The sequence below is a fragment of the Malus sylvestris genome, chromosome 9 (assembly GCF_916048215.2).
Source record: "Malus sylvestris chromosome 9, drMalSylv7.2, whole genome shotgun sequence".
Lineage (NCBI taxonomy): Eukaryota > Viridiplantae > Streptophyta > Magnoliopsida > Rosales > Rosaceae > Malus > Malus sylvestris.
Window position 1 is genome coordinate 12,164,606 of NC_062268.1, and position 16,668 is coordinate 12,181,273.

General features: G+C 38.3%; 3 protein-coding genes across 3 annotated transcripts in view; all 3 read right to left on the reverse strand.

The window, feature by feature from the left end:
- Nucleotides 1-1,532: 1,532 nt before the first annotated feature.
- The window catches only part of LOC126582745 (agamous-like MADS-box protein MADS1), a 102,708-nt gene continuing 87,572 nt past the window's right edge, over nt 1,533-16,668 (reverse strand). The window contains exon 10 of the transcript XR_007609574.1: nt 1,533-1,546. The gene's annotated coding sequence lies outside the window, so the exon portion shown is untranslated. The remainder of the gene's footprint in view (nt 1,547-16,668) is intronic.
- LOC126582742 (uncharacterized) lies at nt 12,776-14,111 on the reverse strand. The gene is made up of 3 exons (XM_050246922.1): nt 13,720-14,111; nt 13,520-13,638; nt 12,776-13,435 (listed from the first exon to the last, which is right to left on the reverse strand). The coding sequence occupies exons 1-3, from the start codon at nt 14,069-14,071 to the stop codon at nt 12,899-12,901; spliced, it is 1,008 nt and encodes a 335-aa protein (XP_050102879.1). The 5' UTR covers nt 14,072-14,111; the 3' UTR covers nt 12,776-12,898.
- LOC126633799 (uncharacterized) lies at nt 14,146-16,097 on the reverse strand. The gene is made up of 3 exons (XM_050304353.1): nt 16,012-16,097; nt 15,791-15,919; nt 14,146-15,433 (listed from the first exon to the last, which is right to left on the reverse strand). Exons 1-3 carry the CDS (start codon nt 16,095-16,097, stop codon nt 14,146-14,148), a joined length of 1,503 nt encoding a protein of 500 aa, XP_050160310.1.

The window sequence follows — 16,668 nt, forward strand, 5'->3', positions numbered from 1 at the left end:
TAAGATTTCTAAAATGTCGTAATTAAGGGTTTTGTCAAGGAAATGCCAAGGGGGGAGATTGTTAGGGTAAAATTGGCAATCCCTGACAAAATGCCTGAGTCTGTAATAGCTTAGACTTGTTACATATTTACAATTGTAATAGTTTTAGTCTAGGGAGGTTTCTCACACTTTCAATGCGAAGATGTTACCAAAACGCGATATTCATTCAGGTACGTTTGCATGCATGCATCCCACTACATTCATCTATATCCATATACTATTGTATTTGGATTAGGACTTTTATTCTTGTGTGTTTTACTTTTCTAGAATCAAATTATCCTGTCTTTCAAACCGTGTGATAAAACTGGTTTTTCATAACATGTTTTCAAAACTTATCTGTTTGCATGTCGGTAGGACTTATCTGTTTGCATGAGGAGTTATCTGATTGCATGTTGGTAGAATTATTAAACTACATGGATTGCATTGTAGTACTTATCAAGAAAAACAAGGGGACCAATGCTTTTGCATATATATGGAAAGTCAGGGACGTGCAAAGGTGAGCCATATATGCATAAAAATTGTTTTTTATTCAAAAGCATTTTCAGAAGCACTAGCTTGGGATTTTTGTGTGCATGGAAAAACAATTTGATTACTACTGTTAGCTTGTGGTTCCAACAGCATGGGTTTTTTAAAAGAGAAAATATTGTTTTCATGCTGATTTCATTTGGGTTTTAAGTTGAATATCAATTATGGAAATGTGTCTTGTGATTTTCGTAATTGATTGTTTTTCAAACAAACACTTCATCATATAAACATTCTGCATGATCGAGTTAGCATCCTGCAAAGTTCGAGGGAAAGGTGATTGACGGCTGCGTTAGTGTCGTGCCACTTCAACTCGAAGACTGAAGAAAGATCGAGTAGCAAAGCGCGGAGACAAAGCTGCCAACTGGTATGAGTGTCTAGTTAATGAGTTTTGTGAGTCTTTATGTATTCTTTCTTTCTTAGTGCTTCCTGGCTTGGTAGCCCGAGGATTTTCCCAGTGGTGGGTTTTGCCTCGTAAAATCCTACATCTTGTGTGTGCTCTTTATATTCGTGCTGAATATTTGTGTAGGATTAAGTTTGCATAACTGATTATTTTAAGCCATAATTTAAATTGGTATTAAGTTGAAATTTATTTATAGTCTAGATTAAATTAGTACCCATCCTAGGACTTTCAAAAAATAAATCTACGTATTCATGTTGCGGCTCATGGCCTCACTCTAGCAAAATAAATTAGTTACACATACTTGTATTAATACATAAGAAATTATCCATAAAAAAATAACAAAGAAAGAAGACACCCGTTTTTGCAAGATGAGCTATCTGTTCCTTTTGCTCTCTGCTCCTCACTTCCTCTCCTCTGCCTTTCTGCTTCTTCCTACACACCGCACTCTTCCCGCACTGCCCTCTTTTTCCCCCTTTTATTTTCTGCCGTGCTTCTCTCTCCTCTCTGTCATCTTCTGTCTGTGTCCCCCATTTCTTATTCTTTTCCTTTTCTTTATTTCCTTCTGTCAGTCCATCATCTCTCCTCTTTATTTCTTCCCTCCATCTTTGTGCCGTGCTCTGTCTTTCTGCTTATTCTTTTCTATTTTTTTATTCTTTTCCTTCCACTCTTCTTTGTCTGCCAGTCTGTCCTGTGTGCCTTTCCCTCTTTTTCTTATCTGTTTTCTGTTGCTTTAAACAATAAGGCAATGATCCTTTCAAAACATCACCCTGTGGAGACAAGCTCCACTTCCATTTCTCTGATTTGTTTTTATTAATTCCTTTTCTCCATTTTGCTTGAAAGTGATCCTAAAATAAATTTAACTGCACATTAACACAAGGTAAGGTAAAATGCTACAATTTTAACACAAAAACATCACAAAGACTTTAGAAATGTATGGTATAAATGCATGAAATATATGAGTGATCAAATACCCCCAAACTTACATTTTTGCTAGTCCTCGAGCAAAATAAAGAAAACAAAACACAACCTAAACCTTCCAACGTTTGCCTCAGGGATTTCCAACGCACATGACATGTTAAAAATCATTATTCCCACATATTTTAATTATCTTCACACTTGAGCACATACTTAATCACAGTCACCACTTACTAGTTCACATTTAACCAATTAAAATGATGTTTTGAATGTAGTAACATGCCTTAGAGAATTTGCTCAATTCCTTACAAGATACTCTCTATTTTCACACATTTTCTGACTACACACCCTACACTAGTTATATGTGAGAAGATTGATGTAAACATGAAAACGAACACTCACATATATGTATAACAAAGAAAGCGATTTTTTGGAGTTATTAAGCATGTTTTTAGATATGATCTCATGAATGGAATGCTACTACTTAGATGCAAGAACCAGTGACACCATATGCTCATACCAATTCCAAACTCCACATATTGAAACGCATGACACTCAAGATGAAGTTAAGGGTTGTAATGAGGTTTAAGGGTAATGGCTAACAAAGAAAGGATAGGGATAACAAACGTTCTTAAAGCGATAGCAAGCAAAGCAATGAAATAGACACCTGGAAATCACTTTAGAATGCAGAATCAACTTTTAATTACAAAGGGAAGATTGATGCAACACTTAGGGTCGAATTCAATGCTTTGGACCCTTTCTTCAACAAACAACACTTTAGAGCTCTTTCTCATATATTTTTCAACTCTTTTTCACTTTTTTCACAACTTTTCTTCTTTTCATTCTATTTTTCACGAATTTTTCTTTTCTACCCATGCCTTATGAATGATTTTGGCATACACACACACACAAGAATCACTTCCCCCACACTTGTTTTTCTGCAAGAGTTCAACAAAAGGAATTCCTTCTAAATTATGCTTTACTATGCTTCAAGAACAAGGGTATGAATGGTCCTAATCTAGGCTAGGTGAGGATAGTGTGGGTAACAAAGAACATAGGATACACAAGGCTCAACGGGGTTAAACTTAAACACATAATGAACAGGATAGGCTTTTTGGCTCTTGGCTCACTAAACAACTTCATCTTGAATATGTGTTATGCAAATCAATAACATGCTTTGAATGAAATAGGCATGACTTCTAGCATTTGGAACTAAATGATGAAACGCCTTCTAAGTAGCAACCAAGCAAAGAATAATGAGATCATGCAACAACTTAGAAAACAAGGATAGACATATTATTAACTCTCCAAATAAACGTTTAGGCTCAAGTCTCACAAGGTTGTAGCATTCATTTGAGTTCCTTCTTTCAAGCATGTTACAAAAACTGATTTTTCCTTTTATGATTGCATGTGAATTCATAAATTATAACCACAACCAAGCATACACCAAAGAGTAAATCAAATTTTCATCCATGTTTTTAACTCTCTTTAACAGTCATGTAATTAAAAACCAAATCCTCATCATTGTGTTGGAAGGTACCCTAAGACACAAATAAACATACAAAAACAATTATTCAAATTTTTATGAGATTTTCGGATTTTTATGTCAAAACACACTGAAACACTCCAAAACAGCTTAAAAACACTTAAAACGGCAAGGAACAACACTAGAAGTAATGGGTGATAAACTCCTACGAATTTCATGCAAAACAATGGTTATCCCCCCCCCTTTAAATCAAACATTGTCCTCAATGTTTCAAGCATAAACTCACACAAACAAACAACGAATAAACATGACAAGTATGGCAAAGTAAAAATTAGACAGAGTCGAGTTTAAGAACGCAAATATGGTTTTGGAGATAGATGATCTTGTTATCTTTCCACAGCTTTGATCTCGAACTGGTTTGGAATTCTGAGCGAGGAATATGAAAGTTCCTTGGTTTCAAATCAGACTCCTTCTGCTGGGTTGATTTGATTGTGCAGTCTGCATTCTTCTCTGCTTGTTTCTTCTGCACGGTGGGCAGGCACGAGGTAGAGGTGTTGGTCTGTTTCTTTCTTCAATCTTTCCAAGTGCCCACCTCTTGCTTTCTTTCTCCTAGTCCCTAGCTGAGGATGAATTGGCAAATTGTCTCCACATGCTTCGAGGTATCATTTTCACTTCCCTTATGTGTTCCCCAGGCAGATGTGGTAGATGAAGAGGAAGCATAAAATGATGAAGATGAGTACTCGAGAGCAAGGCTAGGTAAGCAATCAGGAAGGGGTTCCAGGCAGTCGGTTCCAGATCGGAAGATTGATACCAAGTGCTGACTGATTGCTCTCTTTCTCCTTGTCCTAAAACAACGACAAGGAGAAGGACAGGGAGAAAGCATGATATGAGATACTCTTTCTTTCAACCTTCATGATATGAAATACTTTTGCTTTGGATGGGTTGTTTGCAGAGGTACCCCAAGGAATAAGGAACACTAAGTGACTCGAGAGGGTTTGTTGGAAAGGCATTCTCGGAAATGATGGAAGGTTATGTATGTCTGCCTTGCCATGGAGGGTGAAGGTCGACATTTATAGGAAATAATAACCAGTACTGTTCTTTCACTCTTGTCGGCAACCGTTGGATGATTGAACAGTAAACTTCACGTGCTTTCTACTTTACCAGAAATCGTCGACAGATTGCCCGTGATTTCCGTAAGCTGAGTGTGCATGTGACAGATGCTGACACGTCTGGATAAAGCAGATGCCTTTTTGATATCTGGAATCGGTGCTTCGACAAACTGCCCGTGATTTTCGCAAAGCTGAGCGTGCATGTGAGAGATGCTGACACGTCTGGAAAAGCAGATGCCTCTCCGATTTCTGAGCTTGCCTCTTCGAAATCTGAGCTCCGTCGAGTGCAGAGGTTGCATGTGACGAGTGCGGACAAATCTGGAACAAAGGATGGCCCGTGGTTTTCTGAGCAAGCCCAACTTTTGAGAAAGCTAGCGCCTCTTCGATTTTTGAATTGGCCTCTTTGAATTCTGAGCTCGCCTCTTCGATATCTAAAATCCCGTCGAGTGTTGATTTTATAGAGGCACGCAGTTCATTTCAAAGCACACTTGAATTTGCGCTTGTATAAACTCCCTTCTTGCACTTCTAATATCTTGACTTGTCTGATATCTTCTTTCTTCAACACCTTTGAAAATGTCTGGCCCTTCCGACCGTCGTTTTGACTTGAACCTTGGTGAAGAGGCAGTCCCGCCTTCTTCAGACAACATATGGTGCCCATCCTTCATATCCCCTACTGGCCCCCTTACCGTTGGGGATTCGGTGATGAAGAATGATATGACAGCTGCGGTGGTGGCCCGGAACCTTGTCACTCCTAAAGATAACAGACTGCTTTCAAAACGGTCTGATGAATTGGCTGTTAAGGAGTCTCTGGCTCTTAGTGTGCAGTGTGTGGGTTTTGTGTCCAACATGGCCCAACGCCTATTTGCTCGAACCCGTCAAGTTGAATCGTTGGCGGCTGAAGTGATGAGTCTCAAACAGGAGATTAGAGGGCTCAAGCATGAGAATAAACAGTTGCACAAGCTCGCACACAACTATGCCACAAACATGAAGAGGAAAATTGACCAGATGCAGGAATCTGATGGTCAGATTTTACTTGATCATCGGAGGTTTGTGGGTTTGTTCCAACAGCATTTGCCTTCGTCTTCTGGGGCTGTACCGCGTAGTGAAGCTCCAAATGATCAACCTCCGATACCTCTTCCTTCTGTGGCCCCGCCGACTGTTGAGGCTCCGCTGACTACTGAGACTTCTCCTAAGCAGCCTTTGTGAAGGCTCCCTCTTGTATTTATCTGCTTAATGTTCCTTCCTTTTTTATGAATGCAAAAATACCTTGCATAACTGTCAGTGTTTCAAAAATAAACCCACACCAAAAACAATTAAACAAGCAACAAATAAAAATATCAATCATGGCAAAATAAAACTACAGAAAAGGGAAGGTTTTTAGAAACGCAAAACTGATTGTTGAGCAATTCAAAAATCTTCCTTATTTGAATACATGGGTTGCCTCCAAAGAAGCGCTTGCTTTAACGTCTTGCAGCCGGACGATACCTCCAGCTAAGCTTGAATAGGACCCAAGGTATGGAGGTGATCTTCAAATGGAAGATGATACTTGAAGTGATCGGGCAATGGTGTAAATTCTAGTGTGGGTGCCTGAATCATCAAAATCAGCAAGTTAGTGGAAAACGTATGTAAAATTGGAGAAGATGACTTACTTGCTTTGTCCGACAAGAACTCAATGACAAACACCACTTCTTTGAAAGTTTCAGGGATATTAGACTTGGCCAGATTGAATGTGATGGTTGGGACTTGTCCCGTGTCTTTTGTAATACAGTTAACACAAAGACAATGAAAAGAACTTAGACTTCTTGAAAGGAAGAAGGAAATTAAGATCAAATCTCATCATTGAATTGAGAAGTAGCTACAAACAACAACAAAAATGAGAAGAAAAAAATAATTTTTTTTTATTTTTTTATTTTTTATTTTTTATTTTACGAAGAAGTAAACTAACGAAATATTATTTCCACCCCCAAACTTAATTATAGCATTGTTCCCAATGATAATGAAAGGAATTTTGAACAATAAACAAAAAAATGGAAGGAAAGAAATACAAAATGAAATCAATACACATAAAGAAAAGGAAAGAACACACCAATTTGTGTAGGCGAGGAGAGCAGCAGTAAAAATGCATTTTTGTTCCATGATAGAATTCCAAATCATCCCCAAACTTGTTTCAACACGTCCCATTATGCATAACAAATGTGTGAGTAACCCGTGGGATTAAGAAACTTTGCAAGAAGTTGTGGTAGAGATTTGCAAAATCATTACCTGCATAAGGAAGCAAAAGTAGGACTTAAACACACAAACCAGAAAACAACAGAAAAATAGAACAAAAACATTTAAAATTATTCAAACTAAAGATGAAAGATAGAAAGCTTGGGTTGCCTCCCAAGAAGCGCTTTAGTTACTGTCTAGAGCTAGACATTCTGTTGGCAGTTTGATTCAAATAACAGGTTCCTTCAAAGTGATGGAATCCTTGGCAAGATCATATGGAGACTCCTTGTATAACTTTAAGCGATGTCCATTAACTTTGAAGACAAAACCAGTTTGCATGTTTTGGATATCCACAGCCCCATGAAGATGAACCTGTACAACACGATATGGACCATTCCAACGTGATTTGAGCTTTCCTGGGAATAGTTTCAGTCTCGAATTAAAAAGCAAAACCTTCTGAGCCGGTTGAAACTCTTTACGAAGGATGTGAGCATCATGAAATTTCTTGGTCTTATCCTTGTAAATCTTTGCATTCTCATAAGCATCATTCCTTATTTCTTCCAGTTCATTCAACTGCAGCTTTCACTTCTCTCCCGCTGCTTGGTAGTCAAAATTGAGGTGCTTAATAGCCCAATATGCCTTGTGCTCAAGTTCCATAGGTAGATGGCAAGCCTTCCCATACACCAAACGAAAAGGAGTCATCCCAATTGGCTTTCAACATGGTTATGCAATCCTCATTCTGCCTGAACGGTCACATCCTATTTGAAGTATAAGAAACTCATGTTGGGATTATGCCTCATGTTGGACGTAATTAATTGTTGGATGACCTTCTATAATGGATCGATACTCTGCGTCATGCGTTTCCTGGGAATTACTGGCAGAGTCGAATTTACATAGAAGTGACGTGAAATAGAGAAATCTTAGTAGGATGAAGACTAGTTGAGATTAGTTGAAAATCGAAAACGATGATGGTCTTCTGCGACATGCGTTCCCTTGGAATGGCGAACAACCTGTTGGGAGATTACACAAAACATCGGAGACTCGTGTAAGAGAAAATTAAGAAGGCACCAGTTGTAGGCGAAGTTAGCAGGAATCTGTGAGGTAGATGGAATCAGCTTCCTCGAGCTTGTCTTTTCCAGTGAGGGAATTCGTGTGGACCCTCAGTGAGTGTTTTCCCTATAATATCCTTGTCTACTCTAACCATGAGTTCTGTTTAATAAACTTCAACAACTAACTTTATCCTAAAGTCCTCAAATGTCGACCTTGCTTAGATTTCATGCCTTACTTGAGAGATGTTGGCGTAGCAGAAGATATTCTTCTCAAATCCAAGATTGTAACTGTTGGAAATCGAAAATCTTATCGAGTGTCGGGAATTACAGAATACCATTGGTCGTGTTGGTTCTATAGACAGTTATCAATGATTCTTTGACCATAATCTTATTTCCATTTCCTTTTGCTAGGAAACAAGTCGGTTTTGTTCAAGATATTGTCCCACCTGACCATTGTTCTTACACCTGTCGATGACGTTGCTCAATTTCAAATCCAATAGTGATGGTTACTGAATGGTTTGCCGTGCATTGATGCAGCATGATCGAGTAACACTTAGGCATTTTGATGTTGGAACAACATGAAGTGAACCGTCCTACCTATGACCTTGAGCCATCTGCTACCATCCTTACTTGAAAACCTGATGACACCCTTCTATGGAGACGTTGGTAATGATTCGATGTTTGTTGACCATCGTACTCGATGTACTATCCATCAGTCTATGAGGACTATACCTTTAACTATTTGGCCGAATTCCTCAATCTCAAATCTTTCAAACTCTCTAACATTTTGGTCCGCATCGACTCTGTTCGTAATCTCAGTTTCACCTTCTGGTACTAAAAGATATCTTAGTTAATCTTGGGCTACCCTACTGTTCTTCGTATCATTTCTAAAGTAGACAGACTGTCCACGAAGACCACTCAGACGTCGAAGTTGTTAATTGTGATCGTCAGTCCCTCAACCACCCAATCAGCACTTAATCAAGTGAATCTTCACCACTGGTGATTTAATATTCCTGGAGCTACCGTGATAGCCAAATTTTTGAATTTTAGGTCGAGGGAAAAAACTAAATTTCCGTTCGTTAGTTTTCAATTGACTATCGTTCAACTTCACAAACTTCTTAGTTATATCTTCACTCGAAATGAGCTAAGTCTTTGGTAATGGTGATTGATAGAGTATATTAATGTTTATGGCTGCACCATTGTGTACCACCCCAATCGTGCAAGCTTACTTGTTAAGCACCTCAATAGAAAGATACATCGATACCTGAATATTCTTGAATCAGTCCCATTTCCACCTTATGTGAAACTTTCAAATACTTTTACGACATGACTCTCGATCATCAGGAAACTAAGTTAGCCAATTTTTAGGTACGATTACTTTAAGTGGTTACTACCCAATCATGTTAGATACTTGTATGTACTCAAGCATCGAAGTAGTACATTCAATCCAAATATCTTGTACTCTAGATTTAATGGACTTTTTTTTACCCTTAAATTCTTGAGTGTTATTTTAGCCTTCTTGACATGGTTTCTCGCTAAATCCGTGAGGGATTCACGAGGGATCGACTCGGCTGAAATGTGGGCCCAGTTCACATCAACTCTGACAGGAACATTAAGAGCATAACCTTTTTGCAAGCTTACCATACTTACCATAAAGAATTCTAAATGATCTTGATGAGTGAGCAGTCTTCTAGCAAGGAATTGGTGCAGGTAGAAATGTAGATTCTGAGCTTGGCATTTGTGGTGTCAATTTCTACGTATGGCTCGAAACAGTAATCGTCAATTTCTACGTTCTTCTAATATAAGTTTCGAAATTTGTACCTCCAACCAAGAGAGCGACAATTGTGGTTAGTCACTGAGGAAATGTTTTATAACAAGTGTTGGTCTTTACGCTTTTTTCGATTATTTCACTTCAGGACTTTATTGTTCGTATGTACGTGGATGTTGAAGCCCTTATAACAGCTATATTTGGTGTGCTTTGGAGTAATGTTGGAGCGCGATCAAGGCGTAAATTGGACGATCAAGGCACATTCTCACATTGAGGAGCAAAATGGTATTTTGGCACCCTCGGGAATTTCTCATTTGCTTATCGAGACAACGATGAGTTATCGACATTACAGGCTGCAGACTGTAATACCGATGGCTTATTTGTTGGGTTCGCTAAGTAAGTGGGCAAGTCGGCCCGTTTACGACAGGAGTTATAAGTTAGCTATGATTAGGACTCGACTCAAGGTACACCTATCCTTCAAGTACATGACATGACGAATGTTTGGGCGATGCCCATTTTCATTTTGGTTTTGATTTTCAGTACAAATATTTTAAATTGCATTATTCTATATACATATGTATATTTTTTTATAACAAATTTTGGGTGAGTTATTTCCATTTTCAGTTTTAAATTCAATCCAAGTATTTGAATCTTACATTTTATATATCTATTTTTATCGTCGTCTTATTATATGTATATACATTTTTTACTTTATGTTATTACATGATAATATGTATTTTCAACTTTATATTTTTATACGAGTACTATACTATACCATTATAGTAGGGAAGGAAGAAGGTATGGGCATGGAGGCATGAAAGAGGAATCATTGCAATCCGATCGCGATGGAATGGCATTCTCTTTTATGCAGCCGCTCTAACTTCATTTCTTCCTTGTATATATATTTATATACATATTTTCTCCTTACTTTCGAGTATTTTACTTATAACAAGTTATTTAAAATTTTGGGGACAAAATTTTCTTAAGGGGTAGATTGTAACGACCCGTCTCCAAATATTACGGTTTTTTATCATTTTTAAATGTGAAATTACAAAATTCCCTTCAAGACAAATGCATTGACTTTTGTTGACCGTCTTGTCATGTCACGTACGAGTGGACGCAAGCGAAGTCAAATTTGGAGTTATAATGAAAGAGTTATTAATGACAAAGTTGAGGGTAAAATGATCATTTGACCATAAATCTCGAAGGCTCTAGATTTTGTTGGAGCATTAATCTGGAGCCACGTGTATGGTTGTGATGAAAAGAAGATGAGAGAAACGAGTGGGTGCTGCCTAATTGGGAAGGAAGAGATAAGTGCTAACTAATCAGAGAAGAGAGAAAGGAAGGAAATGAGGGAATAAAGGAACCAACCAACCCGGACTTCCATTCGACCCGCGACCCGGCCTGATTCTTACGAACATCCCGATGCCAATTCCGATGTTTTCCCAACGAATTGACTATCACCACCACCTGCGCACAACTCCATGATCTTCCTTTTTCATGTTCCACCCTAAACCCGACGGGAATTGGCCTAGTTCTGTGATGAGCAGTTATGGCAGCTCCGAAAGTCCCATGGGGACGATCTGCCTATCTTGCATGCAACACTGACCATCACCACCACCAATACACTTCTTTTGAATCCAGAAACAAGTCCTAAGCTTTGGTTGGTGCATCGGAACATCGAGGAAGACGAATCGAAATACACTCATTTCTAGGGTTCCGACAGATCGAGGGTGTTTTCACACATTTCCCAGTTGAATTGGACTTTGGCCCAGGTATGAAAGTTGTTCGCCTTATTTTTTTCTACATTTTTGTAAAATTTGGGATTTTTTTGAGTTGTTGAAATTTTCAGCTAGTTGGGGCTACCAGCTGTCGTGTGTGACGGCAAGTAGCCTTCTGAGCCGTCGCCTCGTGGTGCCTCATGCGGCGGCCGGTGGAGGGAAACACCCAAGGTCCCTCTTTAAGTTTTACAATGTGCCGAATTCGAATCCGCCGTCTGTTTTCCCACATTCTGACGTTTTAGTAGAATTTTACTAAATGGTCCCTAATTGTGGTTTGGAAAGTGACTACATCCTCGATTGCTCAAGCGAGGGCAACCAAATATCTATGAGTGGACCTCTTCTTAACTTGCATGATTTTATAAAATATTAAGCTTGCATTCACGAAAAGTATGATTTCATGATTTTACGTTTTATGCATTATTTATGATTTATTGCACTTTTGTTTTACGAAAGGTTATGAATTATTATATTTTCATATATGAAACTCTATGGATTATGAATATGATTTATATTACGGTTTCCGAATATGAGTTATGACTTATGGGATTTTCATATATGGAATTCTATGGATTTACGAATATGAATTATCATGTTTTCATGAGATGAGGATTTGAGCTTTTGAGCTCCAGATTTGATATGAGATTTTGAGATATGTTTTCGGTGCTTATCTAGTGGGTTATCATACAACACATCCACACAACATAGGTATGAAGACGTCTATGGCCATAGGACACAGTTAAGGACAATTATGTATGTATTTCTTCTCCGACGTAACCCGGAGTCGTACAGTTTTACATTCGGGTGATGGGGTCTACCATGTTTCTTCACTAGTGTAACCCAGTGTTATACAGCTTCACCTTCAAGTGATGGACAGGTATTGCCTTTAGGCGAATAAGGAGTGAGATATTTATGTTATACCCCAAGCTTCACTAGCCACGACTAGTGTCGATGTGTGATGTTATATATTTCTTCTCCAGCGTAACCCAGAGTCTTACAGCTTCACCTTTGGGTGATAGGGCCTACCGTGTTTCTTCACTGGCGTAACCCAGTGTTGTACAGCTTCACCTTCGGGTGATGGATAGGTATTGACTTCGGGCGACTATGATACCCCTAAAGAGTACAGTATTGATTAGATTTATGGATTTACCTTTGGGCGACGATAACACCATTATTGCGCACTATTTTACACGTACATGTTTTACGAATGTTTTCATGGCATGTAAAGTTTTCGAAAAACCACTATTTAGTATTATATATAAATGTTTTCAAAACAAGGGGTTAGTTTGCTACAATGTATTAAAAGCGTGAGGCGTGGGCGAGGTGTCCGAGGCGAAGCCCGGCCTAGGCGTGAGGCGAAGCTTCACAGGATTTAATTTTTATTTTATATATATGTTTTATATATTATACATATGATTGTATAAAAATAATAGTATGTAAAGTAAACATCCATTCTCAATTTTTCATTCAAATCCAATCATTCAAAAGATAATATCATCCAAATTCACCATTCAAAGGTAATATCATCCAAATTCATCATTCAAAAGGTAATACAAACAAAGAAAACAATCATTCACCCAAATCCTCTTCATAGAAATCAAAATACAAACAAAGATATCAATCAATCATCCAAATCCTCTTCATCTAAATAAAAGGCATCATCCTCTTCATTGCCAACTCTAGATGACCTTGTAGGGTATGTCATCAATTCATCAAAAGATTCTTCCGAATCATACTCCACATTTCTTCGACTTGAGGATTCTTCATTACCTCGTTTTCTTTTATATGTAATAGGATCCCGAGGTTGAGTAGGCTCACGAGGAAGAGGAGTAGGCTCACGAGGAGGAGAAGGAGGAGGAGGAGAATACTCTCTAGGCTCTCGAATGTATAGGCCACCTTCATAAACCGGGGGTGGCACATTCCTTATGGCCTCAACATTATACAATAACTCATCCTCAAGCCATGTAAGATCTTCGGGAAGAACAGGATCTTCTATCTCCGTTATCCATTCATCATCGGAGGCAATTTCTTCTACAACAATAGGATCATACTTCTCCCTCATTTTCTTACTTCTCTGTTGTAAAGCCAAATTATACTTGACATAGGCTAAAGCATTAAGCCTTTTGTGTTCAAGCCTATTCCTTCTTTTTGTATGAATCTACAAATAAATCAATTCTATTACTCAAGTTTAATCGTTTTAAGCAAAAATGACACTTAAGATACTAATAATATATTTACTTACCATTGAAAATGTGCTCCAATTCCTCTCACATCCCGACGCACTACAAGTAAGGCTTAGAACTCGGACAGCAAACTTCTTTAACTCAGGTGTTTTATGCCCAAAGCGCTCCCGCCAAGCTGCTAAAAAAATAATATTAGTAAGGTAAGTAATTTAAGGGTTAATGATAAAAAGATATTAACAATTGACTAATTAAATCTTACTTGGTGTTCGCTTTTTCCTAGTTTGCATAGCCATAGAATCCGCAAATGGACCACGCTTATCATTATATAAATCCAATTGACAATCGGCCTCTTCACGTTCTTTCCCTTTACCAAGCATCCGATCCATGCAAGCAAACAACCCATTTACCACTTCATCAGTAGCTAAGAAACCATCCTCATATCGAAATTGTGGGTTTAAGTAATAGCCCGCCGCATGTAGTGGTTGATGACGTTGTTCGTCCCATCTACGATCTATTTTTCTCCAAATAGGCATATATTTTTTCTCCACTTTGTTAAGATTGCTCGCAATTTTCTCTTTTGCAGTATCCATCAACTCATATATAAAACCCATGGGAGGTCTCTCCTCCGAATCAATCTCTCTCAAAACACAAACAAGAGGAAGAACACCTTAATGCAATAGGAAACTCAACCCCAAAACTCACGATCATGTAACACATGATGCTTAGCCAACTTTGCTTCACGGGATTTTGCATAGGTACTTTCCAACCATTCTTGAGAGGCAAACAAAGCAACAAGATTGTCCTTTTGCTTTTGTAAGCTTTGTAGTGTAAGGAAAGAAGTGGCAAACCTAGTGACAGCCGGACGAAGAATTTCCGAATTGTTGGTGTATTTTCTCATCAAAGCTAGTACCCATTGATGCCCATATAGATACTTTGAAATACACCTAGCACGTTTGAGTGTGTCATCAAACCATGTCATCTTAGAAATATCTTCTAGCATTAAATCAATGCAATGAGCCGCACATGGAGTCCACCACACCTTCTCTTTCCTCTCCATAAGTTTTGACCCTGCATTCTTGTAGTTCGAAGCATTGTCGGATATAACTTGAACCACATTCTCCTCCCCAACTTCTTGAATAACATCATCCAAATAGCCATACAACAAATCTCCATTCTTAATAGAGGCCGATGCATCAATCGATTTCAAGAACCAAGTACCTTGCGGGCTATTGACAAGAAAGTTGATTAAACACCTACTTTTGCCATCCGACATAATAGTGCATCCATATCTCTTCCAAGCCTTTTGATGTTCTTTCATCAGATTTTGTACATCCTCAACTTCTTCTTTGAGCATCCAAGTTCTATATTCATGGCTTGTAGGAGCATTAAAGCCGGGACCAAAATTGGATACCAATTTCATTGCATTAACATAATGTTCATTGTTTGCCGCATTGAATGGAATGGCACTAGTGTAGAACCATCTCGCAAGTGCTCGGGATGCCTGTCGTCTTTCCTCTTTTTTGAAAGGTGTATTCAATGTGGCTTGACGAGCTTCCAATGCAACATACCTATCAAGTGGTCCTCTTGACCTAGGTGGTAGAAAAGAACCAGTTTGTTGTGAATATGTGGCACTCCCACTCCCACTACTTACATATGGTGTCCCTTTTGTACCCATATCGACACTTTCACTTTCTTCTCCCCCACCACGACACAACTCATGGCTAGCTTTCCTCTTTTCTTTAGTTGCCATAACATTAGCATAGCATTCTTCCTTCACATTGGGTGGGACTTTTTTACAATTTATCATTCCTCCCGAACTTACACCACCCAAGTGATGTTTGAATCTAGAAATTGAACCCGTGCATTTGTGGTTACAAAAAACACAATAGAAGTGCTTGGTGACAGGATCCAAATCCTTTGTCCATTGCCAAGCAAAATCTTTCTTAGAAGAAGAAGCCATATTCTTCAATGCCCTAAACAATAAACATACGATGCATGCATACAGTTAATGAACCAACAATTTATGTATTTATAATTTTATATGCCATGGGCCATGGCAGATTATCACATAAACACACATGGCAAATTATCAAATAATGAAAACACAGCAGATTATCACCTAAACAGCACAGATTACCAAATAAAAAAAAAACAAAAAAAGGCAGCACATGGGTGCACTGCACGCAGAGACTTCCCAGAAAATAGAGGCTAAGACTTCCCTAGAACACTAAATCCCTAAACAGAGGCAGAGACTTCCCCAGAAAACTAAATCCCTAAATCCCCAATTTTTATGCTTTTGTGACTTCAATTTCAGAAACCCAAACCCTAACCTTTGCGATCTTGCTGACGACGCTGAGGTGACGGTGTTGGGGTGACGGCGGCTGGATGATGGCGGTGTCGGTGCTGCTCCAAGCGGCGGCGTGGTGACGTTGCTGCTCCGAGCGGCGGGCAGCGTGGTTCTGGTGCGCGGGAGAATAAGAAGAATGCGAAAAAGACTGAAGAAAATCGAAGGTATGTATGAATAGTATTATAATAAACATTCGTCACTCACCTTTTCAGTTTTTGCACCCCCTCAGGAGTTAGAGTCGAGGCACACGATCCCGACGTCAGGACAAGTCTTCTCTGTGTGGTACCCATTCCTTTGTTCGTACCTTTTAATATAATTCTTAATTAGTTGTATGCTCTGAACACGTTCATGTATTAGGATTTTCTTTCTAATGACATATTTTATTCATAGGCATGTTTAAAATGACTTCGTCACCCTTGGGTGTCGGCCAGCACATGCCCATCCTGGTATTGAAAGGATATTGAGATCCAAGCATGTCAAGTTCATCGCGCAAAATTTTTAGAAATAAATTTTATTATACAATTTAAAATAAACAGGGTGTATGCGACGAAATATTGGTATTCGTTGCGCAAAGTTTTTTAAAAATAATAAAAAAGAAAATAATTTTATTTTACAATTTAATATATAAAAAAATAAAATAAATAGGGTTTAGGTGACAAAATGTTGATTCGTTGCGCAAAGAAAATAATTTAGGCTAACAATATAAAATAAAAATAAAATAAATAGTGTTTAGGTGACGAAATATTAATATTCGCCACGTAAAGTTTTTAAAAAAATAAAAACTATAAAAATAATTTATTTTACAATTTAAAATAAATAAATTGGATTTAGGCGACGAAATATTTGGACTTCATCGTGCAA

Coding starts and splice junctions, on each gene's coding strand:
- LOC126582742 (XM_050246922.1), bottom strand. CDS start 14,071: ATGGGTTTTATATATGAGTTGATGGATACTGCAAAAGAGAAAATTGCG. Junction 13,639..13,719: donor TAGGAAAAAGCGAACACCAA/GTAAGATTTAAT, acceptor TTATTTTTTTAG/CAGCTTGGCGGGAGCGCTTT. Junction 13,436..13,519: donor ATTGGAGCACATTTTCAATG/GTAAGTAAATAT, acceptor ATTTATTTGTAG/ATTCATACAAAAAGAAGGAA.
- LOC126633799 (XM_050304353.1), bottom strand. CDS start 16,097: ATGGGTACCACACAGAGAAGACTTGTCCTGACGTCGGGATCGTGTGCC. Junction 15,920..16,011: donor GGGGTGCAAAAACTGAAAAG/GTGAGTGACGAA, acceptor CCCGCGCACCAG/AACCACGCTGCCCGCCGCTC. Junction 15,434..15,790: donor TCGTCAGCAAGATCGCAAAG/GTTAGGGTTTGG, acceptor TTTATTGTTTAG/GGCATTGAAGAATATGGCTT.